The 27,268-nt window shown below is 36.6% G+C and overlaps 2 protein-coding genes across 2 annotated transcripts; both read right to left on the reverse strand.

Annotated features, from left to right (window-relative positions):
* Positions 1–11,101: 11,101 nt before the first annotated feature.
* LOC131660575 (acetylglutamate kinase, chloroplastic) lies at positions 11,102–12,596 on the reverse strand. The gene has a single exon (XM_058929835.1). The coding sequence runs from the start codon at positions 12,510–12,512 to the stop codon at positions 11,487–11,489; it is 1,026 nt and encodes a 341-aa protein (XP_058785818.1). The 5' UTR covers positions 12,513–12,596; the 3' UTR covers positions 11,102–11,486.
* A 4,461-nt stretch (positions 12,597–17,057) lies between these two features.
* LOC131660576 (DDB1- and CUL4-associated factor homolog 1) lies at positions 17,058–26,092 on the reverse strand. Its single transcript, XM_058929836.1, has 14 exons — positions 25,586–26,092; positions 25,376–25,457; positions 25,163–25,279; positions 24,861–25,039; positions 23,867–24,728; positions 23,635–23,732; positions 23,108–23,531; positions 22,357–22,959; positions 22,100–22,282; positions 21,443–21,994; positions 20,769–20,879; positions 20,026–20,144; positions 18,316–19,903; positions 17,058–17,893 (listed from the first exon to the last, which is right to left on the reverse strand). Exons 1-14 carry the CDS (start codon positions 25,777–25,779, stop codon positions 17,213–17,215), a joined length of 5,793 nt encoding a protein of 1,930 aa, XP_058785819.1. The 5' UTR covers positions 25,780–26,092; the 3' UTR covers positions 17,058–17,212.
* Between the last annotated feature and the right edge of the window lie 1,176 nt (positions 26,093–27,268).

Below are 27,268 nucleotides of genomic sequence, written 5' to 3' on the forward strand. Positions count from 1 at the left end.
GTTTTAGATCTATTTGATTAAACTATATTAGGGTGTTTAGAATCTGAAAAAATGACATTAAGATAGCTTAGTACTGATATTAGGATGTTTAGTAGGCAAAAAAATGGATTTGGTTTAGGTTTTTGGGTCTGCCATTGGAGGTTGCAGAGAAGCTCTGCGTGGGGGTGTTTCGGAAGTTCATTTTCGAAAACACCTCCATCCCAGTTTTCGGAAATGAACTTCCGAACTGTACCAGAAGTTCATTTTTTTTTTGTTTTTTCATTTGTCTCGCATATTAATCGATTTCGATTGTTTACAGGATCATGTCAGACCAGCCAGCACGCATCAGACAGGGGAGAGAGTCCCAGACTGCGCCGGCTAGACGCGAGCGGGCGGCGGCGCATCTGGCGTCGACCCAGGGACGGGGACGCCGTGTCCGCGTTCCACAGGACTTGGTGGAGAGTTCATCTGCTTCAGGCTCTAGGAGTACCGGCAGGCGGAGGATGACCCGGCGCTCCTAGGCCAGCACACGAGGAGATCCTGGAGAACCGGCAGGCGGAGGATGACCACGCCATTGATCTCCTTCCGATCTGCCAGCGGATAGAGATGCTTGGGCGGGACGCGTTGCATCGAGGTGTCATTCATTAGGGCGGACCAGAGGCAGTCGCCGTGATGGAGATCATCGTCACTGATGCGGGCCGTGCGGCGGGGTACAGGCGGCAGAGGAGGGTCCAGGGTGAGCGGGTTAGGCACACCCAGTAGTGGTGGGATTTATTCATTTTTTGATTTTGGATTGTATATTTAGCACACTATTTTTATTTATTTCGGTTTGTATATAATATTTTCATATTAGTATTTTTTTTTGTTTATTTATCATATTAGTGTTTTCAGTCTATCTATTGTTTATTTTATTTGCCGGTAACGTTTAATTAAAATGCGGTTGCGTTTAAGAAAAAACATAAAAAAAAAACACAGTTTCTGCATAATTCGGAAATGAACTTCCGAATTCACCCCCCCATGAGGTGTTTTCGGATGTTCATCTCCGAACGCACCCCCCATGAGGTGTTTTCGGAGATGAACTTCCGAATCAAGGAAATTTTTTTAAAAAAAAGCGCTTCGGAAGTTCATTTCCGAAGCAGGGGTAGTTTGGGAATTTCGCTGGGGGTGACCCCCCATAGGGAGGTGGGTAAAGAAATTTTCTATAAAAAATGATTTTTTTTCTTATATTTTAAAACAAGAAAAATATATATTTTTCTCTTAAATTTTGGAACGGTGGGATTAATTTATTACTTTTGGGTACAAAAGAGAGCCCTAGACGACCAACAAAACACTTTAACATGTTTAGGGAAGAGTTTCTAAAATTATGATAAGTTGAAAGAATGATGGGTTTATTATTGTTTAAAGTAAGATTATAATTAAATGAGGAGTTTATTATTGTTTAAAGTAAGGTTATAATTAATTATCTAATATGGAGAACGATTTTTTTTTCTGTCATGTGTGGTTGAATTTGATTTGCTAATTCTTTTGAGTCATTCTTTTGATTCTTAGAACTAAGGTTAGAAAATTGTGATCATCATTAATCTTTTGTCTGACCATATCTATTCGGACTTTAAAATCACTATCAACTATCAGATTTGTAATTCTATCTTGTTATGATAGCTAAATGATATGTAACATCACCCACATTTTTATAGTAAGAGCATCACACATATAAAGCTTTCGTACATACCCTCTCATCCAATTTTCTGTGGAGTCCCTGAATAAGTCTCTATATCCTACCGTTTACTTACACTTCTTGTAGGCACCATTATAATTGAACTTAATATTGCCCTTTGGATGATACTATAGTATTGAACATGTTTGATTTTGACTCTAATAACCTAACAATACACACAATTACCAATCTCAATCTCCTTCATTAGATGCATGAATGTTTTTTAGGATTGCCAAATCGTTGAAAACATTCTTCAAAAATTGCTTTCTTCCAACACGAGGTCATTAATACCTACATGAGATCTTAAACATTGACTTCTAATGGTCTCTATGCGAATCCATATCACTTATTTTAAGCATGTAAGATATCAAATCCTGCAAGACAAAGAGTAAAATTGAATCACTTTATTAGAAGAAACTATTCTAATCTACACTTATTGTAGAAAAGCAATCACGAACCACATGAATTAAGCTAGTACACTAGTTTTTTTTTTTTTTTTACCAAAACATTTTTATATATCATCTAAATATATGCTAATTTAGTTACGAATTTTAACGTCACACATTAATGAAGTTAAGTAGAATTTTTTTTTTAATTCAACTCTTTTAAAAATTAGTATCATGATTTGATTTTATTATTGAATGAAAATGAGTAAGATTTATTGTGGGATTAATTTATAAATGATTTATAATATAAAGTTTATTAGAAAATGTCAAATTTCTTTCAATTTACTGTTTAAGAATGTAAAATATTGTCATCACTACAATAAATAAAAATTTTAATGAAAATTTTAACACGAAAAATAAAAAAATCGATGGTATATGTAATGGAAGCGTCTTAATTTATTAAAAAAATTAATCTGTTATCTCAGTTTTATAAAAAACTGACATAAATATATGCTCAGGGTTTAAGGTTCGATTCCCAGTTCCTGCTATTTTATGTTTTATTTAAAAACAAAAAGGCGCCTTTATTTTTAATAGATTTTCTGTTGGATACATTACATCGATTTTCTTTAAAATCGAAATAAAAGCTCTAACTTTTTATTCTTTTTGAAACCAAAAAGGTGCTTTTAATTTTAATAGATTTTACGTCGGACATGTTACCTTGGTTTTCTTTAAAAGCGAGATAAAAACTCTCTAATTCTTAATTCTTTTTGGAACCAAAAATGCGCCTTTACCTTTTATAGATTTTACGTTAGATATGTTACCTCAATTTTCAGTAAAACCTCAATAAATACTCCTTATATTTTTTATTCCCTCGGTGTATACCTCATTCACTTTTCGAGCCAATAAAAGAACTCTCTGACCATTATTCTCCAAGGAGGACGGAAGCCTAGTGAACGAAAAAACTCTCACCTTTATTCTCTGGTATATGATTCTTGTTGTTCTTGTAGTTCTCCATTACTGGTTGTTCTTATTGTTGGTTGTGTGCTATTTTTATTTTATTTTCAGAGGCTTTATGTGATTATGGGTCGTAGTTGGATGAAAGCCAATAGATCAAGTAAAAAGAATGAGAATGGAGTGATACAATTTCTTGATTTCGCGGAAAAAACTTTCTTGACAATAATAGTATTTTTTGGTGTCCTTGTAAAAAAATATTATAATACAAAAAAACATCCAAGAGTTATATTCAATGATTGTGGTTGTGATGAAATTATCCAAAATTACACGAAATTGGCATGGCATGGTGAAGAGACAAAAAATAGACATTTGTCACGTACAGTTGAAGATGAAGAATTTATGAATGATACTCTAGAAGACATGATTCATGATAATCGAGTAGATAATTTCAAGAAAGCTAATGTGGTAGATACTTTTCGAAGAGAGTAAAATTCTTTGTATCCCAGATGTAAAAGTTTTACAAGATTGTTAGTTGTGTTAAGATTATTTAATTTTAAGGAAAGAGGTGGGTGGACGAATAAAATTTTCACTGAATTGTAGAAAGAAATGCTTCCCGAAGGAACTTCTCAGGTGATTATCAGATGATTTATACCCTGTCTCCTTCCCAACTGTCATCTTTATTGGAGGTGTAGCTTATGAGATGCTTTTTGGTGGGGAAGCATTAAGGGAGAAATGCTCTGATACCCTAGGGAGAATATTGTCCGGGGTGATTAACTTGAACAAGCATACCCGAAAGAACGGGGTGGCCCTAAGACAGATGAATGCGAGAAGGGATGATTTGAAGGCGCATGCCAAGTTAGTGGGTGAGGAAAGGATGATCTAGCAAACAGAGATGGACAAATTGAAGAAATTCCTTGGGAAGCTTAGACTGCTCTTGAAAGCACATAAGAATGTGTTTACCATCTTAAGGACGAAGCAGTTGTGGCCTCTATTCATCATTTTAAGGAGGTGAGAAGGTGGGTGGCTTTCCTTTATCCCCGTCTGGATTTGAGTCCCCTTGAATTCTTTTAAAGTGGTTCTGAACGGGGAGCTGGTGGGTGAAGAATGACTCTTCACCTTTTGGATGAAGAATGACTCTTCACGGGTAGCTTGTGGTCACGACCGCCTCTTTTGGGCTGTAAGGATCTACCCTTGGAGGATCCAATAAATATAGTTGTCCCTATGGGCGACAAGGATCCACCCTTGGGGGATCCATCGAATATTATCGCCCCTATGGGAAGCAAGAATCCACTCATGAGGAATCCAACAAGTATAATTACTTCTATGAGCGGCAAAAATCCACCCTTGGGTGATCTAGCAAATATAATTGCCTTTATGGGCTACAAGGATCCACTCATAGGGGATCCAACAAATATAATTGCCTTTATGGGTGACAATAATCCACCCTTGGGGGATCCAACGAATATAATCGCTCTTATGGGTGGCAAGGATCCACTCATGGGGTATCCAGTAAATACAATTGCCTCAATGGGCGGCAAGGGTCCACCTTGGGGATCCAGCCACTACTAGAAAATTTGCTTTTAGTGACCGAATTAGAGACCGAAAAAGCTTAAAAATCGGTCACTAAAACGTTTAGAGACCGATTTAGCGACCATTACTTTTTAGCGACATTACTTTTCGGTTGAAAAAGTGCTAGTCGCTAAGCTTTTGCGACGAATTTAGTGACTGAATCTGTGACCAAATTCAGTGACCGATTTTAGAGACCAATTAAAAATTGTGGTACCATGCACCTAGGAATCGAACTTGTGACCTCCGTGTATTTTAATAACAACTTGCCACTACACCACTTAACAACTATTGTTATATTTTTATATTTAAACATATATACATATAAAAAAATTAAAACAATAAAAATATGAAAATTTTAGTAAAAATTTAAATTTGAAAGAGAATTAAAATAATTAAAACAATAAAAATATGAAAATCTTAGTAAAAATTTAAATTTGAAAGAGAATTAAAATCTTTAAAAAAATAGAAAGAAAATAGTAAAATAATAAAGAGGATTAAAAATAGAAAAAGAAAACAAAAAATATTAGTGACCAAAATTTCGGTCTCTAATTTATGTATAAAAATTAAAGGGTTTAATATACTTCACCCCCCTGCCAATATAGCGAGTTCTGGTTTTGCCCCCTTGAATGTTTTTTTTTTTACGAAACGCCCCTTATAAAACCCAAAACCTAGATTTACCACACCCTTTTACCTTATTTGCTGACTGGGCTTTGACTTAATTAATGATGTGGCAAAAACTACTTGATGACATGGAATTTATTTAATTTTTTTTTTACATTTCAATAAATTACTTTTGACAAAATATTAAATTTGAACCCAAATAGCTACTAGTTGCCCATTTCCTTCATGTTATTTTTAACTCATATATTCACATATTTAGTTGGTATATAAAGACTAATTTTGGTTTTGTAGCAAACGATGTGGGACTACGCTACATACCAACCACACTTCATTTCAAACTGTTTTTTAAACATCAGCTTCATGAATAAGTTAAAAAGCCAAAAGCTAGATTTAACGTGGCTGGATATGGGGGTTTACAGAATACTCTTTGCATCATTCAATCATTTCATCTCCATACAAATGATCTACACACCCAAAAGCCAGATTTATAAGATGGAAAAAGTATACTCTTTGAATGTTGGTTTGATGTTTCCTGCTGAAGCAACTTCATATAATTACTGAGTTCCTCCACCATAGAATTAGTACTGGCATGTTGTAGCGAATCTGAATGGACTTCAATAACTACCAGACTATTTTCATCTTGAATACTATTAGGATGTTCAGTATCAATTACAACATCCATGGAAGAAAAACAAGAACGAAGAATAATCAGCAAGTAGCTGAAACATGCTTCAACGCTGAAAAATAGCAATTTAATTTTCATGAGTTGCACAAGTAGACATCCAAGGAAGAAATAGAGAAGATCTATTTCAAATCCGCACTGAGTTTTCCTCCTCGACAAGCTGAGCGACATGATAGCAAATGAAGCACATGAAATGAGTTTTCCTCATCTTCATTTTTTGACCAGAATTAATGATTGGCTAAACTGGTGATATGTGACTGATATAATTGTGTTGAAAACATATCATATATATACTTTTCTTTTCACAAATATCGCAAATAAACTTGAGATTTTGTTGTAGGAGTTCAAGAGCTTGTGAGTTTGTTGTTATGAGTCAGCATTCAAAGTACTCCATATCAATGATAAAATCTATTAAAATAGAAACATAATCATATATCGAAGCTAGAGCCTTTATAGATTTGTATACTTATTCTCCATACAATGTAATTATGCATGAACTAAGTAGAGAAGTTAAAACATAATTAATTTGAGCTAGATTTAGAGAGGAAAACATATCATTTTGTAAAGAAAATCACAACCACTAATTAATGAACTTTGTTAATGTAACCATATATACAGGATATAGATAATGGTCACTGCATAATGGAAAAGAGTAAACAACACAATTGATCGATAGAGACATTTTTATTTTTGTCTAGGATATGGATAAGGTGGCATTATCATTATTTTATCAAAGCTTGCATGCACACTTGTTAACCTTGGGCACATGTTAAAGGCTTGGGTTTATTAACTAATACGAAGCTAGCTCTCCACCATAATCATTCCTTCTCATCTGGGTACCCTTCATCATCCTCTAAATCCGAAGCTAGCTCGATTTTATTGTCAAAGGTTCCATCTTTATTGTCTGAAACCAATTTGAAAATAATAATTGTTAGGAAACATAGCTGATTTTTATGGTATAAAACTGCTACCAAGTGTGTCTGATAAATTCACCTTTTCTTTGATTTGTTTTTAACTTCTTTGAGATATTGATGAGTGTGTTTTGCTCCCAGTTACATTCATTCTCCATTTTGTATTGTTGATATCACTTCTACCAGAAAGTTCAGTTTATTGCTCAGAAGCAGAGTTGGAAATTGATGAAGTTTAGTAAGTTGTTTGAATGGTGAAGCATAGTAGTAATGAACTATATTTAAAATTTGAAATGGTGTTTGATATTGCTCTGCTGAATGAGAAGGAAGCACAATGGTAGGGGCTGTGGTGAAGCACAATGATTCTAAGTACAACTTGAGTCCCACATCGAAAATATTTCTCTAACCAAAAGAGTTTATAAACCTACTTTGTACATTAAAGTTAAAAACTTAAATTGATGGGCTTTCCAAAGACATATTGTAAATTAATCTTAAAAGGAATATTTTAATAAGTAATTGATTAATATAATTTCTTAAAAAAATATTTGTGAAAATAATTAAAGAAAACGTAATTTAAAAAAAGTTAATAAAAGTAATTTAAAATAAAATAATAAAATTATCTACGTGGATTAAACGTTTTTAAAAATTAAATCTGCCACATCATCAATTAAGTCAAAGCCCAGGGTGAAGTATATTAAACCCAAAATTAAATTGTATATAAAATTATTTTTTGTGACCGATTTAGTGACCACTTAAAATTGGCTCAAGAATATTAAATTTTGGTGGCTAATTCGGTCACTATAGTGACCAAAATTTCGATCACAAAATATTGGTCTCTAAATCGGTGGCTAATTTATTTTAGTGACCGATTTAGTGACCTCTTAAAATTTGCTCATGAATATAAAATTTTGGTGGCTAATTCGGTCACTACAGTGACCAAAATTTTTCGGTCACTAAAAGCGAATTTTTTAGTAGTGAGCAAATATAATCGCCTCTATGAGTGGCAAGGATCTGCTCTTGGAGGATCTAGGAAATACAATTGCCTTTATGGGTGACAAGAATCCACTCACGGGGGATCTAACAAATACAATTGTCTCTATGGGTGGAAAGGATCCACTCATTGGGGATCCAACAAATATAATTGCCTCTATGGTGACAAGGATCTACTCATGGGGATCCAGCAAATACAATTGCCTCTATGGGCGGCAAGGATCCACTCATGTGGGATCCAACAAATATAATTGTCTCTATGCGTGGCAAGGATCCACTCATGGGGGATCCAACAAATACAAATTCCTATAGGGATGGCAAAGATACACTCATGGGGGCTCCAGCAAATACAATTGTCTCTATGGCCGACAAGGATCCACTCATGGGGGATCCAACAAATATAAATTATTTGCTCTCATAGAGTTAGATTTCCTACATAGATATTGGATAAAGACATAATCATAGATAAATAATGGTGAGATGCCTCGTTAAAATCCCTCGTATCCCAAAGGTGGAGGGGAAAAAAATGCATCTCAACCAATAAATTTTTCTTATAATCGACAAAGTTTTAAAACTCGTCCACGGGAAAATGTCAACTGAGAAAATAAAAGAAGACAAAACAACTAACGCAGATAAATAACGAAAAACAAGACGATTGTATTAACTGCTCCAAAAGAAAAGGAATTCCCTTTTATTTTATGGCTCCCTTGTGCTAGGAGGATGGACGAGTAACCTCCTTGCCCTCGTCTGCTTCGCCGGACTGTTATCCTAGAGTTGCCCTTTTTCACCCTCACGCTTGGGGGGCACGTTCTCTTTAATTTGTGGCTTTCTGCATAGAAATTTTTTGCAATTTCCTGGTCTTCGTGAACGACCCCCATACGCCGTATGGGACCGGGTATTTCATGTATAGATACAAGGTTGATAAAGCAGCTCTCAGTCGGGTAAAGGTTGGTCACCTAATGATCATATTATATGAAGAGGGGCATCAATGACCATGTACTTAACCTTAATTTCCTTAGCGTGGTCTTGCTCTCCGAACGTGGTCTTCAAGGTGAGGTAACCTTTCACTTGTACCTGTTCTCCTAAGAATACAACTAATGATCCCTTGAAGGGCTTGTCCTTGGGTCGAGGTGCAATCTCTCGAAGGCGTCCTAATACAATATGTCAATGGAGCTTCCCTGATCGACTAAGACTATTTTGATCTCCCATTTTTCGCACTTGACGATGATGATCATTGTGGTGAGGATGAACGTCGAACACATCTTCCTCTAGAAAGACGACTGCGACCTCTAGCGTCTTTGTTCATGCCATCTCAGGAAGATCGCTCACACTCAGGATTTGACAGGCATATCTCTTACAGGCGGAGCTAATATCAACGCCCCTAACTAATTCCGCGGCTATGGCATTGAGGGTATATCGTATCGTTTGCTCCACGGTGTCCCTGGGTGCTTATTTATCCTTGCATGAACCCGGGCTTCTGGCATCCTCTCGTTCACGCGGGTTACTTCGTTTCGTCTTTCACATACTTCTTGAGATAACCCTCTTGTATCAGCTTTTCTATTTCCTTATTTAATTGGTAGCAATCCTCACTATTATGCCCTTTGACTATATGGAATTCGCACCATCTTTCTAGTTTAGATCCAATTACCTCAGATATAGGGGCAGGCGGCGTCAAGATTTTGTGTAGGTGGAACACCTCGCGCCATATTTATTCTCGGTTGGTGTTCAAGGCCATAAAACTCTCTGTAGCTTTTCTTGCCCTTTTGAACATGCATTTTTCCTTTACGGGAGATGTGTAGGTATTCTTGCTAGAGGGATGAGAGAATTCGATGCCAGTGACACGCTCATTGGTGTCACGAGACTTCTTTTCAGCGTTGCTCTCCATGCATTTGATGTAGCATTCCACCCTGGAAACTACTTCGGCGAGCGTGAGCGCTGACTTTTGGGCAAGGGATTCATTAAAGTGCCCCGTTTTGAGTCTATTTTAGAATGCTCCCCCAAACATTTCTTGGTTTGGAGGGATTACCTTGATGGTGGCTTCATTGAAGCGGCCGAGATAGTCCCTCAACGATTTCGAAGGTCCCTGGCCGATGTTGAACAGGTTGGTGATGTACATATTTCTGTGGCGACTGACAGCGAACTAGTGTACCAGCTTCCTTACCAATTCGTGGTAGCTGTTAATAGAGGCACGAGGGAGGCCCACGTACCATCGGAGGGTGGCCTTTCTATGGGTACCTGACAATAACTTACACTTTAGGGAGTCTAGCGTTCCTATGATGGCCATATGCATGTTGATGGAGGCAATATGCTCGTAGGGGTCGCTGCGCCCATTGAATTTGGCCAAGGATGGAGGCTTGAAACCTTCGCGAACAAGGGCCTCCCAAATTTCGTCCAAGAGGGGCTGAGGATCCAGTAGCTCCATCTCTTTTCTAGAGGATTAACCTGTTATTGGCGCGTTGTGTGATGTTTTGTACATTGTCTTCCAATGTTCGTTTGTGGCATCGTAATTCATCCATGGCAGCTCGCATCTCCATCATGATATAGATATCTCTTGTACTACTGGACACTACAATTATCCAACAAACTTAATTCTTGAGATCTTCAGTCCCACTACTATCGCAGTGGATCAAGCATAAAACATCAATTTTTTCCATTAAGGGAATCTCTATAACAAGTATTTCAACCAACTTGATTCTTCACTAACAATAACAAGAGGGGCCATCATTTATGATTTCATAGTGGATTAGTGAGAATCACTTATTTCTTTAACTCCCAAAAGTCTGCTCCTCTAGCTATTTTGAAAATGTAACCGCTAGTTACTTTTGAATGATTTGATAAGATGTTCCAACCAACAAAATTGTATCTTACAAGAATAACTTGAAACATTGATAATGTAATCAAAAGATTCACCATTTTTTTAGATATCTCATGACTCTCTCAATAACGTGTCAACGCTCTATACTAAATCTAATGACAAATCTGCACATCAAATCTATGACATATGCAATATTTAGTCTAGTTCATTCAGAGACATATTTGAGATTGTCAATGATGCTCGTATATTCAAATTGTCTTATACTATTATCAGTGTTCTTGGAAAGTTTAACACTAAGTAATTTTATCTCTTTAAGACCTTTTTAACATAATGAGACCAGAGACATACTTGAGATTGTCAATGATGCTCGTATATTCAAATTGTTTTACACTATTATCAGTGTTCTTGGAAAGTTTAACACTAAGTAATTTTATCTCTTTAAGACCTTTTTAACATAATGAGACCGATCCAAAAAAATTTCCTTTACTAAACATAATAATGTTAACATCAGAAATTACACTTGCTTCACAAAGTTCTTTCATGTCAAACTTTCATGCCATTGTACAAAAGTTTGTTTAAAACCACACAAAAGACTTATCTAACTTACCATCCTTAGTTTCATGTCCACGAACCACAAAGTGAGCAATTACATATGAATTTATCACCATTAAAAATAGTTGTAACAGTATTATTACTCTAAAATACCCTAATTAAACGGATGACAAAAGCACTCAAGATCAAAATCCCCCAATTCTGATTTTATAAAAGAACAAAATCTTACAACTTGAAAGTACAATTCGAATTGGGAATAAACACAGAACTTGAATTTATTAAAAAAACAGTATCAAAAACATGATTTTCGAGTAAATTAGCCAGTAATCATAGTTCCAGCACCTTCATCAGTTAAAATCTCAAGCAACAAAGAATGCGGAACCCTACCATCGATAATACTCGCGGTGGTAACCCCTTGCGCCAGTGATCGCACGCAGCAACCAACCTTCGGAATCATTCCACCACCGATTTTCCCATCTTCCATCATCTTCGTTACTTCTCTTATGTTAATTTTCCTCACCAAACTCTCTGGATTATTCCGATCTTCTAATATCCCCGCAACATCCGTCAACAATATCAACTTCTCCGCCCCCAACGCCGCCGCCAATTCTCCGGCAACTGTATCGGCATTAATGTTATAAGGTTGTCCAGATTCATCAGCCGCAACAGATGTGATTACCGGGATCTGACCGCTGTCGACTATAGATCGGACCACAGTTGGATCTACTCTCGCCACATCGCCAACAAAACCTAGATCGGAGGATTTAGGATTCGGACGTGCGGTGAGGAGGCGGCCGTCCATGCCGGAGAGACCTACAGCGGTTGCGCCTGCTTTGTTGATTAAAGAGACGAGAGTTTTGTTTACCTTGCCGACCAGAACCATGGAGACGATCTCCATGGTTTCCGCGTCGGTGACACGGAGGCCGTCACGGAAAACGGGATCGATGTTGAGACGGCCGAGCCAGTGGTTGATCTCTGGACCTCCGCCGTGAACCATGACGGGATGGAGGCCGACGCAGGAGAGGAGGACGAGATCGTTGATGACGGAGGCTTGGAGTTCTGGTGATTTCATGGCGGCGCCGCCGTACTTGACGACGATGGTTTTGCCTCGGAATTTTTGGATGAAGGGAAGCGATTCCGAGAGGATGTCAACTCGGAACTGACCCGGAGATGCAGACTCAGTGAGTGGAAGGTGTAACGCGGCTGAAGTGGTGCAACGACAGCCGTTGGATGGAAAAGAGAGGTTAGTTGGTGACCGTTTGATTTTGGTTTCGGTTGGGGAGGTGAATGGAAAAGGTCCTCCCAACCAATTTGTGAAGGTTTTGGATGCTCCTCCCAACATTGCGTTACAGTTACACACGCTTGCACTCACAGGTTGAACTGTGGGACTGAGAGTAACAAAAGATGAGGGTTTGGGAGAGATGAATATAATAAAAATAAATAGTGAGTTTAATTATTAAATTATCAATTATTCATCAATTTGGTTTATAAATTTTTAAAATAATTTCAATTTTTATTTTTTAACATTTTAATCTCAGTAGATATAAAAATAATTAAGAGATTAATTGTTATGCATTTCAAAGTAAAATATTTTAAACGGTGGGTGCATCACAATCATTTCCTAGTAATATTTTATATAGTAATATTTTATATGCGATTAAAGAAAAAATTAAAATCTACAAAAATTTAATGGTTATGATTTACTAACAATGTAAAACTTCTTTACATTATTGATGTATTTTAATTAAATTTAAAAATTAAGTCGTTAAGTTAAAATATCTATCTCCGTCGCCATTCGTCATATCATTCTTCATTTCAATTCATTTTCTAAGCAATGTCAAGATTCCATGCAAACTATAAGAAACTAACTAAAACTAAAAAGTATTAAACCTAAAAAATATTGAACCTAGTTGTGGTCTTAATAAAGATGCAACTAGTCCTTATTACATTCACTCAAATGAAAATGCTTCGACGTGAAACATGAAACCAATGATGAGCTGATGAAGTACGTCGGGACATGGCGTAAATCACATTTATATATAAGCAATGGTTAAAATAGTTTTTGATGAGTGTGGTGTGAAATGCGGGAGATTGTTGAATCGATTCCAACAACCGAGATGAGTGTGGTGTTTGCTTTCGTCGAAGGCCCCTTAATGAAGGTTTACATGTTCGTCAGCTTTGAGTGGACAAAACTTTGGATCATGCCTTCAAATTGGGTCAATGTTATTGGACTATATGATTAATCTTGAAGAGTCCCCCTAAGCTCTTATTATCGGGTACAGAGCAAGGATTAATATCGAATTGTTGAGACCGACTTCTAGAAAGTTCTTCTTTGTTTTAAGGCCTTTAAACGGCCCTTCGTGTTGTGAAAGAGGTTGGTGGCATGCTGAGTGGGAGTACGTGGTCTTGGAAATACATACATTAAATTCTTGTCTTGTAGTTGTAATGTTTCATTGTGACAATCTTCCAAGTGGACCTAGACCTCTGGGAGTGGTGTCATGATTGCACTAAATTCTTGGATTTTGATCAAAACACGTGTGGGTGGAACGAAATATCTTGGGCACGACTTTCGTCTTCAGTAAGGCTAGTCTGACAGAGAATGCCTATATGTATGTTGACACATCCTCTAATTAGGCAGTTTCACTTGTAGATCCCAAGAATGGATGATGTATTCATTTTCATGGGTGTGAGTAGCCCCTTTACGAGTTTGAGGTGGGGACTTATGAATCATTTAAGAATCACTCATTTGCATCCGCACCTTGTGATTTGAGCCACTGTCAAGGTCTTTAAGTATTAATGTGAATAAAAGAAGGATGTCCCCTATAAAGCTCTTCTTTCACCTTTTAACATACAACGCATCTCGACTATGTCATACCGGGAATAAGGATTGTTTTCCTTTCGACAAGGAATCAAGATGTTTAAAATTTATATTAACAGTTCAAGAATTTTAAGGATATGTATCATTATCCTCCCCTCCCCTCTCCACCCTCAGTCGCAACAAACCCAAACCCATACCCAGTCAACTCGGGTTTTCACCCGTTGACTCGGGTTCGGGTGTGGGTGGGCCCGCGGATTTGGGTCTACTTGTCATCCCTAACTTTGACTAAAGGGGTGAGTTTGACTCGCTTATCAAATGTTTGGGGTTTGGCTGTTTTTGAGTTTAAGGGTTAGATAACCTAGAAAGCCTATCAAGCCTAGTTTAGAAGAATCTCAGGAACATATCCACAAGATTAGGATCACTCTCTATTCAAAACATGTTCAGAATCTCGAAAAGGTTAGTGGTGATTTGGTATATTTGAATAGAAATGGGAGTGAGATGAATATACAGGCTAAGCATAAGTTGCTTAATCATTTTAACGTTATGCTCCAAAGGTTCAACGGAGGAAACTCTCGATAAAAACATTTAGGAGATATGAAAGACGGTTTGAAACAGCAAAAGCAGTTCAAATGTCGCAGACACGTGGGAGCATACTAGAAGACTGAAACCCGCGTAAGGGAGTACGTGTCGATTTGTGCAAAGGTAACCATTATCAACAGTTAAAATTGTAATAGTATATAAGAAGAGTTCGACCATGTAAACAAGGGTCGCAATTTTCATATATTCTCTATAAAACTAAAATATCCAAGTCATGGAGAGAATTAGTTTATGAGAAAATGTATGAACTCACGTCCATTCTTTAAGTCTTTTAAATTCAAGCATTTACTTATTGACATTTATTATGCTTTTCGTTTAGTTTCTTCTTCCAAAATAATTTTGCATTGTTTCGATCATAGTTTCTATCCAAACTCTTAATATCCAAACATTTAAGTTCCAAGCACAAACACTTTTTTGTTATTCTATTTTACACAATTTGTCCTTAGGATTTTTTCGCGTTTAATCCCTTAAGTGAAATAAAACTTGTAATTTGATTTACTGAAAACACCAGTAAACAGCGTCACGATCCTCTAATAAGGTGTTACAAGTTACAAAGAAAACATTCAATGCATATGTTCTCAATGTTACTAACCTCAAAGCTATTTCACCCTCTTCAATCAAGGGTCGGACTAGGAACCTACACGAGACCAGACCAAAACCCCGTTCTAGCAAGCAGAAACAAAGGCTTAGGGCCAACTGTATCGGGTTGCTCACAAGGCTCACATGTCAAGACCTAATACCAAGCGATATGAAGGAAAACGCAGAAAAATAGCTCCGATCTCACTCAAGCTCAAAGCACACAATTTCGACTTCCTACCAATTTTTCAATGCTAGATCTAATCAAACAGTGATATGCACGAGATACGGAATTAAGCGGGAGCGATCCTAACCGCCCTCTCTATACAAAGCCCTTCACACACGAAGACTCATATATTCTACTCATTCATACAATCATATTATTTCTCAATCATTAACTTGGATGTCGAGGTATTAATTTTGAAAGTCCACTTTATTTTGTTGTACCAGCTCACTCCGTCGTGCCTAAATACCAACTATTTATAGTTCCTAAAAGCAACAAAAAGAACCGATATATGAGTAAATCAATAGAATTACTTCTAACTTTGTTATTTAATTAGCATCGACTAATTATTTATTTTAATGATTAATTTTTTTCACTATTTTTTTCATGTTGAATTCTCTTCTTAAATTTGATGTACAAAACATTTTAACTCTTCTGTTTTTTTATTAAAAAATATTTTAAGGGTAATTTTAATTATTAATCATGACACATAGTGATACTCTTTCCTCCTATATGCCTAAATATATTCTGAATATCTGCTGAATTAAATCTATTGCACCCTGTAATTTAAAATTTAATTTTAATGACAATAACTTGAAACAATAATTTTTTCATTGTTTGTATTACAATTCTTTGTGACATTCTTCACTTTCAATTAGTGTCATTCTTTTTCTTATTTTTCTCTAAAATTTCAATAAAAATAATTGCATCCTTCTGTCAGGAATTATCTTCATTTTTTAATAATCTAAAAACTATGGTTAAAAAGATGGAATGAAAAGTTCTGCATCTTACCTCACCTTTGAGTTTGTTAGACATCACTCATTCACGTGCGCTTCAAAAAATATTATTTTAAAATTTTTTCAATTTAAAATACCTCCATAAATATATCTAAAAAAAAAAAAACTGAATTCTAATAACAAAAAAAAATATTTCATAATGTATATCTTCAAAAATAGAAGACATAAATAAAATTACGCTAAATATCTAAAAATATTAAGAGCTAAATATCTAAAAATATTAAGAGGTGAATTGAGAAATTCTCTAAATAAAAAAAATGAAAGATTAAAAAAATGAAAGATTAAAAAAATGAAAGATTAGTAGATAGGTGTTACAGAAAATAAACTATAACTTAAATCAAAATCTTAAACATATTTAAAAATTTGATAAATCGCTTTCTTTTTTTTTAAATAATAGAAAAATTAAAATACTTTTATACAATCTATTTTGAGAAGAGAATTCAAAAGAAAAAAATGAGAAAAAATCTTGTTTTAAATAAATAAATAATTAAGATTGTTAAATAAACCATAATTAAATAACATTATTTAGAACAATTATATAGACTTATTATTGAAATCAATACACTACTTTTTATTTAAAAATAATATGTTAATTATTTCAAAGGAAAGCATGAAGGTTTAGAATTTTGGGCTCAAGAAAAAGAAAAGAACTAACAAAGCATGACTATCAACTTGAATCTATAAAATATTTTTCTTAATTGATTAAAAATATATTTTACGCAGAGGCTAATAGCTAATTAATTTCTAGTTGGTTTTCCCAACGAGAAATTCCTCGACATAAATATTATTTAAGTAACTCGGTTACCTTTTTCTGTGATATATATTATTTAATTAGTCCATTGAGACATCTCTACTTAAATCATATCCAGGCATAAATATTTACAATTATTATACTTCTCGGCTTTATACGACTAATAATTTGGAAGAGTTGGATGTGAAAGACTAAACAAAATTGTGAAAAAATAAAACGCCCTTTTGCCCAAAAATGAATACAATGAAGAGAATATAATTACAGCCTCTCAGATAAACAATTAATAACCAAAGTCATAATCGTCACTACTCCCGGAAAGTCCTTGACTGTCATCATCGTCCTCATCATCACCATCGCTTACCATATCTAACAAGTCTCCTTCTCCATCAAAGTCTACATCATTCATTATGAAACCTCCCTCTTCATCGTCGTCATCATCCGGATCACTTGCACTATCATCATCATTGCTCATGTCTTCAGCATCACTGTCGCTTTCCCCACCAAAGCCAGGGCCTAAAAGAGGATCTTCATCATCATCGTCCTCATCTTCATCTTCTTCCTCACTTTCAGCATCATCGGGATCAGAATCGTCATCAGTTGGCCTCCGACGACCAATTTCATACGATCTGGCTGATGAATACATCTCGCCTTGATCATCCATGGTAATCAAGCCAATAAATGAATCTGTTGGCTCAGTTGCAAAATCAAGAACACAGCGATCCACAGGGGTAGTAGAAATGTCAGAATAATTTATTGCATCCACCGTGCGGAAAGCTGAAAACAGCGGGTGCTTGACACGACGTGCATGCATTGCAGACATTACATCCTCAATATTTCTCCTTAACATTGCATACATAACATCACCTCGGGCATTGAATGTTATTGATGTCTGATCTAGTGAAGCTACACTACGTAGAAGTCTGAATTTTCGGAGATCCCATACTTCAGAGTTTATAATAACCTGGGAAAACAAAAAAGGTCAGAAATATGAATCAGATTTCACCATTTTAATACATGGAAAAATTACTTAAAATGTTTTTAAATTCATGATGATGAAAATATATTTAGATGCTTGTTTACACAATTTGTGTATAATATTGAAAAGAAAAAAAAAGTGCAAACTATACTGAAGTCTTGGGGTCCGACGCAACAACCCTGGAATTTAGGGCATTCAATCACAACTCTTCTTTCACAATCTCCAAGTCAACCATTGAATGAATGCCCAAGAAATATTCTTAATGAGACCCATATTTGAACCTCGGAACATCATCTCACTTCCATAGACTCGGTAAGTAAACACAGCATTTCTATAAATCTAAACTTTTCGATGTAAAAATCTATAAAATAAGTATAATGTTGAGACAGATGCGGGATTTCAAGTACCTCATTTCCAGCAGGATGAAAACCTCCACCGCCATAATCGGTGAACTGATCAAAGCGATGAACAGGCGTAGACACCCGCGGGTCCCATAGGACACCATTCCAAAGCAGCATTGAATCGGCGGGGCTAAAGTGGATTAAAGAATAAACATGACCCCGCCCTGTAGAAATAGTTGATGTATCAGACAACTTCTCTTTTAATTGGTAACTTTCAATATCATACAAAAGGATTTCCCGCCCTGTAGATTCTGATGACAGGGCGGCAAAAGTATTCCCAGAGTTACTAAACCTTGCAGCCTTGCATCCTTCAAATGAACGGGTGGGACCACCTAATATCGATGTTGCATCCCACAGCTTAACATCTTGAGAGCATGAAGAAAGCAACAATTGAGTCTCACCAGACACATATGACTGAATTAGGGTCAATGGAGACTGGTGACCTGTGAAGCTCTCTACTACGTTACTGTTGTTGGAATCAAAAAATTTGAGTTCTCCAGTATGGCTACCCACAGCAATATGGGAAGAGTCTCCAACAAATGTAATGCAAGTAAATAATGCACCGGCATCGTCCCGATAAGTGCGCCATGGCCTAAACCGGCTGAAAACAAATTGACGATCCCTGCGATTACCATGTACTCCACCATACATAAACTTATATTCGCGAGTACCAAGGCGAGCAGTCACATTAGAGGGGGCATCGAGGCTTCGTTTAGGTTCAGGACAAACATGTGGGTGCAGCAGAGATATTGGAGGAAGGGTGGTAATGGGGGCTGGGCATTGGCGATGCTGATGTTTCAGATACTGAACCACCAGAGAATCTAGTGTTATGCGCTCAAGGTTGTTGGGCTGGACATCATTTACTACTTGGGAGGATGGTGTTGTCTGAGCTAGACTAGAGATGCAGTACTGATTCTCATCCACATTGTCAGCTGTACAACGGCCATGATGACTCCTCAGATTACTAGTTGGTGTGAAAAGCCCAACAGCATCAGTATGCAGGCTGCTTTTACGAACTGCAATTGAGGAAATAGGAGAGCGAAGACCCGGATCCCCAACATTTAGTCGCTTTCCAGATGATGATAACATTGGTATATCCTTTAAATCCGATAACTTCCGTTTGGACGGCAAGGTGACTGGAGTCTTAAACTGAGGTCCAGTTTCAGTGTTATGTTTCACTGAAGATTCAGATGAGTTCTCTATTATACAAGTTTCTGAAGAGTCTTTCCCAGTACGTAACCATTTTCTGGCTGATGACTGCTGAGAGTCAATGACTTGGTGTCTTGTATGGGAACCAAAAGACGATGAGAAAGTTAGTGACTTTTTCTTTGCAGAGAAAGCATCACTTTTCAAACAAGTATCTTCATTCTTTGAATTAGACTTTAATTTACTGGTGAGAAAGCCACTAGGAGTACGACCAGAAGGCCACTGAACCTGTATTGAAGAAGCTTCTTGTGTTGTGGGTTGTTGTGCTAGAGAAGATGGAGCAAGTAATGATGACAAAGGAGTTAACTGAGCCTCTTTAAGCAATAAAGAAGCAGTTTGCCCCAATCCAGATGCCTGTAAGTGTTCATGAATTAAGAGCAAGAGTTCGCTGCATAAGACAAACAGAAAATAAACAGCTATCAGAAGTGATGCCCCATTAAAGTTGGGGGTTTGGCAGAAGAACTGCAAATGTAAACAGAAAAAAACGGAATGGTAAAGAAGACTGGATACCTTGAAGGGTAAGTAATAGGCGTGGCGGCAGCTATAGCAGCTCTTTCAATGCGCCTTAATGTAGGAGTAGCTGCATCACTAGCAACTAATGTGCTTGCACGTCCTAAATTAGCCACAATCTACAAAAGTAATTAGAATGTAAGTAAATAGTAGCCTTCATGTAACTCAAGTTTAGTTCAAGCAAGATTCACTGATGATTGAATAGTATAATTGATACCAAATAGTTTCGAAATGAACAAACATAGATTTGAATACATATTTGAGCTTTATTTCTTTAAGCTCAAATAAGTATTTTCTAAATTAGCTAGCATAAAATTCAATCATTATTGAGAATGATATCTACTAAACTTTACATGATATTCTACTAGCTAACAAGGGTTATCGATGGCAGATAGCCAAATACCCCAATAAGACCCGACATATGGTGTAGCCGCCATTTGGTGTCGATATCTGCCATGGCGCCGCCATGGTAAATATTTGACCACACTGCATACAACTTATAGAACAATATGCGCCATGGAAACAAAAAACATTAATACCATTCAATTCCATGAGTTTAACTCCATGCATTAATATAGTAAAATTTCTGGCAAATAAATTTAAGCCTCAATTTTGGGGTATTTTTAACATGGGTACACAAAAAACAACAAAGCACACAACATGAGTCCATAACAACTTCATTGAAACCAACCTGATACCCTGAAATACAAACTTAAATGCCACAAAAGAGTGGAGATGCTTACCCCAATTAACTCAATTGCAGCCTGGGATAGTTCAGCTTGCCACCTACCCTGCTCTGGTCCGAGTGTTGTGCTACCTGAATCTCTAATTATGTCAGACACTTTTTTCCCGACCTAGAACACAAGGCAATAGCAGGAAATTAGATCCCAATGACAATAGAAAATGTTTGTGTTTCAAAACCTATCATCATAAATCATAAATAACAGTATACAGACTGATATACAACTAAATAGTAGTTAGATAAACTCCATAGATAATTGAAATAATTGTTAGGTGTCACATGTCTATTGTACTGAATTTCTGCTAGTGGAGTTAGTTTTAGGCTGAGATAGCTAGAGAAATAAGGCACTGTAAATAAAGGGCCCGTTTGTTTTGGCTTTTTTTAAAAATGATTTTTATAGTGTTACATAACTTAGTGAAAAAAAAATTTACAAAGAAACTTTTTATAAAAGCTTCAAATAAAAATTTTGTTTGAATAGTTATTCTTAAAATGTGATTTTATGAGAGGGATATTGTCATTTTATGAGATTAGGCCTTTTGACAAGAGAGGTGCAAACCCTGGAATTTCTAAACATTTCTACACTTACAGAATTTACCCATGCACCTTGGAATAAGGTGCAAGGTTAGAGTCCAGTTTGAGTATGAAAATGTTCAACAAACAGTTAAGGTTGTTCACCTGAAGTTTTGTCAATGTATGTGCAATATTGTCATCTCTGGCTAATCCAAGCAGAACTCGACAAGCTAGAGCACGGAGACAGTCCAGAGCAGCAGGAGATGAATATACACGCGAAGAGATGATTTGTATAAGAACCTTTATACCATTACTAGAACAGACAGCCTCTCTTGCCTGATGATATCCTTGTTCCAGCTGTGTAGCAAGGCCGGCACAGCGTGCTCCTGCACCCAGGGTTATTCTCCGGTCACCAACCAAGCCTGAGCTTGCAGAGGGAGCGGGAGTTTGGGGAGTACTATTCACAGATTGTGTAACAAGTGCTGCAGCATTGCCTCGATCTATAGCACTGGACTCTCCATTCCTCTCCCTAGGATCAATATGGCTGGCACCATGAGCAGATCGGTCAGCATATCTATCTCTAGTCTCAGAGAGAGCACCATTAGAGGTTTGGGAAGACGCAAACTGCTGGCCTTGTGACACTGCGGGTGGTTTATTGCTGATTGAAGGAGGGGGGCAAACAAGGTTGATTAAAACATTTAAGGCTGATTGAATTATCTGAAATGCAGCAAAATCAGCATGTCAAAAATCTTAAGGAGCTCCGTTTAACAACAACAGATGTTAGTGAAGCAAACACTACAATTCCTACCACAAGACACTTACCTCAGGGTCCACATGACTATTGCTAATATTTGCAGCATCCAAAATTACATAAATACCAGACCGGTTGGTGCTTAATGTAGCATTTACAATCATCTTCCGACTGCTAGGTACCAATGTAACAATTTGCAAAACCCCCAATGCATACTGAAGCAAATCATGTAGATATCGCTCCACAGTTGGGGCCTACAAAAATCAAGATGAACTAAGTAAATAAATGAATTGCAAGACAGAGGGAACACAAACTAAATATGCCATACCTGACACAATTCCAACATAGTAATATGCCCGTTAGATGCCAAGAATTTTTCAACTTCCCGCCAACTTGTTCTCACAAATGCAGGACCTAGCTTTCGATCTTTTTGTAATTGTGTGAATACTTTATCCATTGCCTCATTACTAATATCAAGTGGCTTGTAAGCAGCCCTTGTACTTGGAATATTTCTAGCAGCACTTTTGCCTTTGCTTGGACGAATAGAATCTATTAATAATAGGAGGTGTGCTCTGAAATATTGCCGCAGAGCAACACAAGTGTGATAGGCTACCTGCTTCTCAGATGATGTCAGCACTTCTGCAGATGATGTTCTGTCATTTCGAAGTAATCCTGAGTTAGACGAGCCCAAGGCTCCAGAAGTTACTCCTGATCTTATGGAAACAGCATCATTGAGAAGGCCCAGTAATTTCTGTAAGCCATCCTGTGAGTCAAAAGCATCGAGTACTGCTCTGAAGACAAATGCGGCAGAAAAAAATAATGCTGCATTCTTCCGGGCAAGATCTTGATTACACTCAATGAGTTGGAGAGCCAACTCAACTACGTGATAAATAACATCAGAAGGAAGAGCGCAAACTCGTTCCATTATCCCCTGAAATAATCATCTATTGTCAAAATAATGCAATAGCATTGTAGGAAGATTGATAACAAGGAAAATGTACACAAAAGTTTGGAGTATTATCGCTATTACACATCTCAAATCACAATTATGACAATTTAATGATTTATGCGATGAATACCTGAAGGGAACCAATAGTAAATAGACAAGAAGAAAGGCCAAAGAATGTTTGAGCCATTCTAGGTACAGCAAGCAGCTTTTGCATTCCTCCACGGTCCACAAATAGTGCAGCAAATTTCCTATGGGCAGCCAAAGCACATATCAGCTTCATGACATCGGGCAACAGGAAAGCAACCTTGGATGGATCCTGATGTTTAGAACTTTGCTGCAAAAGTCCAAGACATACATCAACCCCCTTTTCGTGCAATACAGGTCCAAGAACTTCAACATATTCTCCGAGTAACGCAAGACACTGAATGCAATATTTTTCCCTCAATTGTGTAAGTATTAGAATGTCTGGGATGAAATAATCTTCAACATCCTCACTAGATTCTGTTTCTCTGCCACTAACATTCTCTGTCTCAGTATCAATGCAGACAGATTTCCTGTGACCAACCGAATAAGAACATTGTCAAGAGGACTAAAAGAACCTATCTGACAATTGTTTATCTGAGCATTTTAATTGCTCGTAATATTATTCTCACGTACCTTGAAACTTCAACAGCAGATGCAGCATCGATAACCGTTGATGCAGCTCTAGAAGCAGCCAAAAAAGCTACCTCTTCACTGTTGGTGGATTTGTATTCCTGAATATTATACATGAAATAAAATATATTATTTCAATTGCGAACATAAAATATGCAGTACTGCACACGGACACTAATATTTGCACAAAGTATAATTTTTTATATAGGAAAAAAGTGAATGAACTATGGCATACCTCTAAAGCTGCAGTTTTAACAAGGTCAGCAGCAGCATCACCAGCTGCTTTGACAGCTTCTTCAGGGGCATTGTCTGATCTGGCTTCAGCTTCGGCGGCTTGGACTGCTTTTCGAACAAGATCAGAGATATCTTTACTACCAACACAGCAATCTTGGAAACAAGGATCACTATCCTCTCTTCCGGAAATCAAAGCTTCAGAAACGGTAAGAGCCTTTTTAGAATCAGGCACTCGTTTAACGTCAGTGTTCCTCAAAGAGCTCCTATCTCTACCACTCCGCCCCTGTCCTAATCGAATGGCAGAACCAGCAGATGACAAAATGGGTTCACTTTCTACTGGACCTTCATTGGCCCTTCCTTTCCCCCTTGATCTTCCCCATCCACGGTTAGTACGCCGCCTTGCAGATTCGTCCCTACCATTGTCTTCATGCTCACCGTATTTTATCCTGCCATCACGAATATCTCTACAACGCCATCTATCCTCCCCATCAGAATCCACCACACCAACATCAGCACTGTTGCTGAGTCCATCAGGAGGTTCATCGTCTATCCAGGGATCTTCTTGGCAAGCCTGTCCACTAACACTTCTATCCTGACCCTGTTCAGGACCTTGGTCATTTAAAGATCCTTCTTCATTAATCCTTGCATCACCTAAATGACTCATTTCCAGGAGCTGGCGAAACCTTCCACGACCATCATCTCTACCTCTTACTGAAGTATTCCCAGATGAATGTTTGTTTTCGGATAAATGACTAATATCTTTCTGGCTGCCACTTGTCTCGCCCAGCACACGCACACGAAGATAACGCATTAACTTAGCTGACAAGCCAGATGTTAATACATCTTCCACTATTTGACCTCCGCTGAAATTATTCCAAATTAAATAAAAATCTGAGAAAAACAAGTCATCTAGAAGAAAACTAAAGACAGAAAATGAAGCTAAAACATATGCACCGACATCTAAAACAGCTAATCAACTGAGGAGCTTAGCATACCCGACCAAGCACACGGCAAGGAGCCCAGTAGAATATGCTTTCAACATTTCAGAATCCGAGGCCTCCTTTTCTCCCAGTTCAGGTTTCAGATTTTGCTCCTCGGCCCACGACCTAGTACTATCATCAGTAACCCAATTTTTTAAGTTCTCGAGAACCGGTTCTTCAAAAACATGAGGATACTGTCCAATTAAAGTCAATCAAATCCATGAGACACAACTACCCATCAAATGATAAAAAAAAAAAAAAAAAAATCACAAACCACTAGAATAAAAACGGGAAACATAATCTTCCAAGTATCTTACAATCCAAGTTAGAGAACAGCACAAGATAAGTCTGACAGCAGCAGCTCGAACCGCAGTTGAGTATCCTGATTCTGATAGAAACTTCAAAGATACTAACTCAAAGAAATCATCGTTTTCCTGTTGAAGATATAACAAAGTCAAATTACTACCTCGACAATTTAATAATTTTATAAAAAACTACACCCAAAAACAAAAAGGATCATATATTAATACCCGAATTATACCACCAAGACGTCCAATATTATGAGCAGCACGTGCATTGATAGACGAAGAATGACTATTATCTTCCATGTACCTGCATTTCAAAAAACAAGTTACTATCAACAAAAACACTGAGAAAATTTAACAAAAAGCAAGAACAGTAAATTCAAAAATTAAAACACTAAATTCGCAAAAATATTTAAGAAAATGGTGAAAACATACCGAGTCTCTTGAGTTTCAAGAATGGAAGCAAGAGCATGCAGAACGTTAGGTTTAGGGTTATCAGGAGAAGAAGTGATTTTATCCATGAGTTTGTTAACCTTTGCGATTAACTCTTCTTCCTCCATCTTCGAAGGATCTTCTTCTTCTTCGTCACGTGGCGGTTGAACTTGATTCTGATTCGCTTGATTATCCATCGATAATCGCAGCGACAAAGAAGTGATTACTCAAAAAAAAACGTGTAATTAATTAATAATAAAATTGATTGATAATTGATGGTGTGTTTATATGAATATGTGATGGTTTTCAATTTGTGAGTTTGTTAGGGTTATGGAGATTGGAGAACGAATAAGGGTTTGTGTTGCAGAGATGGGAGAGGAAGAAGAAGAAGAGAAATAGTGTAAGAAAAGGAAGGCATAACACCGATATTTGGATTTGATGAGAAGGTTCCGGAGATATTCGACCCGGTTGCGGGCTTAACCCTAATAACCAGCACTTGCCACTTCCAAGCCCTAATAACAACTCTATTTTGTATTTTTATTTTTTATTTTTATTGAATGTATTTTAATATTCTTCTTACAAAATGGTTTTTTTAATTAGTGGGAGGGCCTAAGCGAATAGAAAGAGAAAATTACACTCTCGTTGTCAATTTGTCATATCATTCTTGTTAATTGTCTTGATGACCTATATATTGGCTATGTGCAATTCAACTTTCTTGTATATTTGTCTATAATTAAAACATTCATACACTTTCACTAATTTTGTCACTCCAATTTGACAACTACCAAGCTTCTTCGCAAAATGATCTTTTCTATCTCCATTTTTGTCTCTAAGGAGCCTCTTGCATCATGATAATTCAAGCTTCTTTATTGCACCATTTGTGTTCAATCTAATCCAAAATATATATTGTTTTGTATCAATCTTTTATACTATTTAAGTTGTTAAATTACTTAAACAACTTTTGGCGCCAACTTTAATAATTACATAGATTTAGTAGTTAAATACTTAAAAAAATATTTAAAATGTCAATTTGTCATTTTGAAAATAATACATGCTTAAAAATTTATGATTAATTCTTGAGCACATAAATCACATAACAACTAAATTAAAATTATATGTTAGGAAAATTGTGTCCTCTTCCTAACACCATTTTTCATCCGAATTCTCACATTATTTATCATATATCCTCCTATTATTATCAAATTATTACTTTCAAACAAAAAAAAAAAACAAATTGGAGTGGGACAGTCTCTCCTATTAACGTCCCTCTTATGTTCATATACACATGCCAATTGTTTTGGTACCCCCTTCCACTTCACTAGTTTTTCATTTTAATTATTTAATGTAAACAAATAAATATCAAAAATTATAAAAACATACTCGATTTTGGCTCCACAAAAGATACTAAGTGACGTAAGAAATTTTATGTATAAGATTCCATCTTTATATAAGTTTTTTTAATTGTATTTTATCCTTTTCATTTTTTTTCATGCAGGTTTTTTTCTCTATTATATTTTCTACCCACCATACATTTTTTCTCAAAATTATCTATATTAGTGCAATATGTTGGGGAGTCCGGAAAAGTCGGGAGCATCAACTAGACCAGTGCTCTAGGACCGTAAAAGATGGAGATGTCACGTCTTCACCCAAAACCTCGAGGTGTTAGGTAAATTGGAAATCCAACAT

This window comes from Vicia villosa, linkage group LG3 (genome assembly GCF_029867415.1).
Source record: "Vicia villosa cultivar HV-30 ecotype Madison, WI linkage group LG3, Vvil1.0, whole genome shotgun sequence".
Taxonomy (NCBI): Eukaryota; Viridiplantae; Streptophyta; class Magnoliopsida; order Fabales; family Fabaceae; genus Vicia; species Vicia villosa.

What these genes read in the sequence shown, in the direction of transcription:
- LOC131660575 (XM_058929835.1), bottom strand. Translation starts at nt 12,512, where the DNA reads ATGTTGGGAGGAGCATCCAAAACCTTCACAAATTGGTTGGGAGGACCT.
- LOC131660576 (XM_058929836.1), bottom strand. Translation starts at nt 25,779, where the DNA reads ATGGATAATCAAGCGAATCAGAATCAAGTTCAACCGCCACGTGACGAA. An exon ending in ATAGTCATGTGGACCCTGAG is followed by an intron (nt 21,995 to 22,099) that starts GTAAGTGTCTTG and finishes GCTGCATTTCAG; the next exon opens with ATAATTCAATCAGCCTTAAA. An exon ending in ATACATTGACAAAACTTCAG is followed by an intron (nt 20,880 to 21,442) that starts GTGAACAACCTT and finishes CTTGTGTTCTAG; the next exon opens with GTCGGGAAAAAAGTGTCTGA.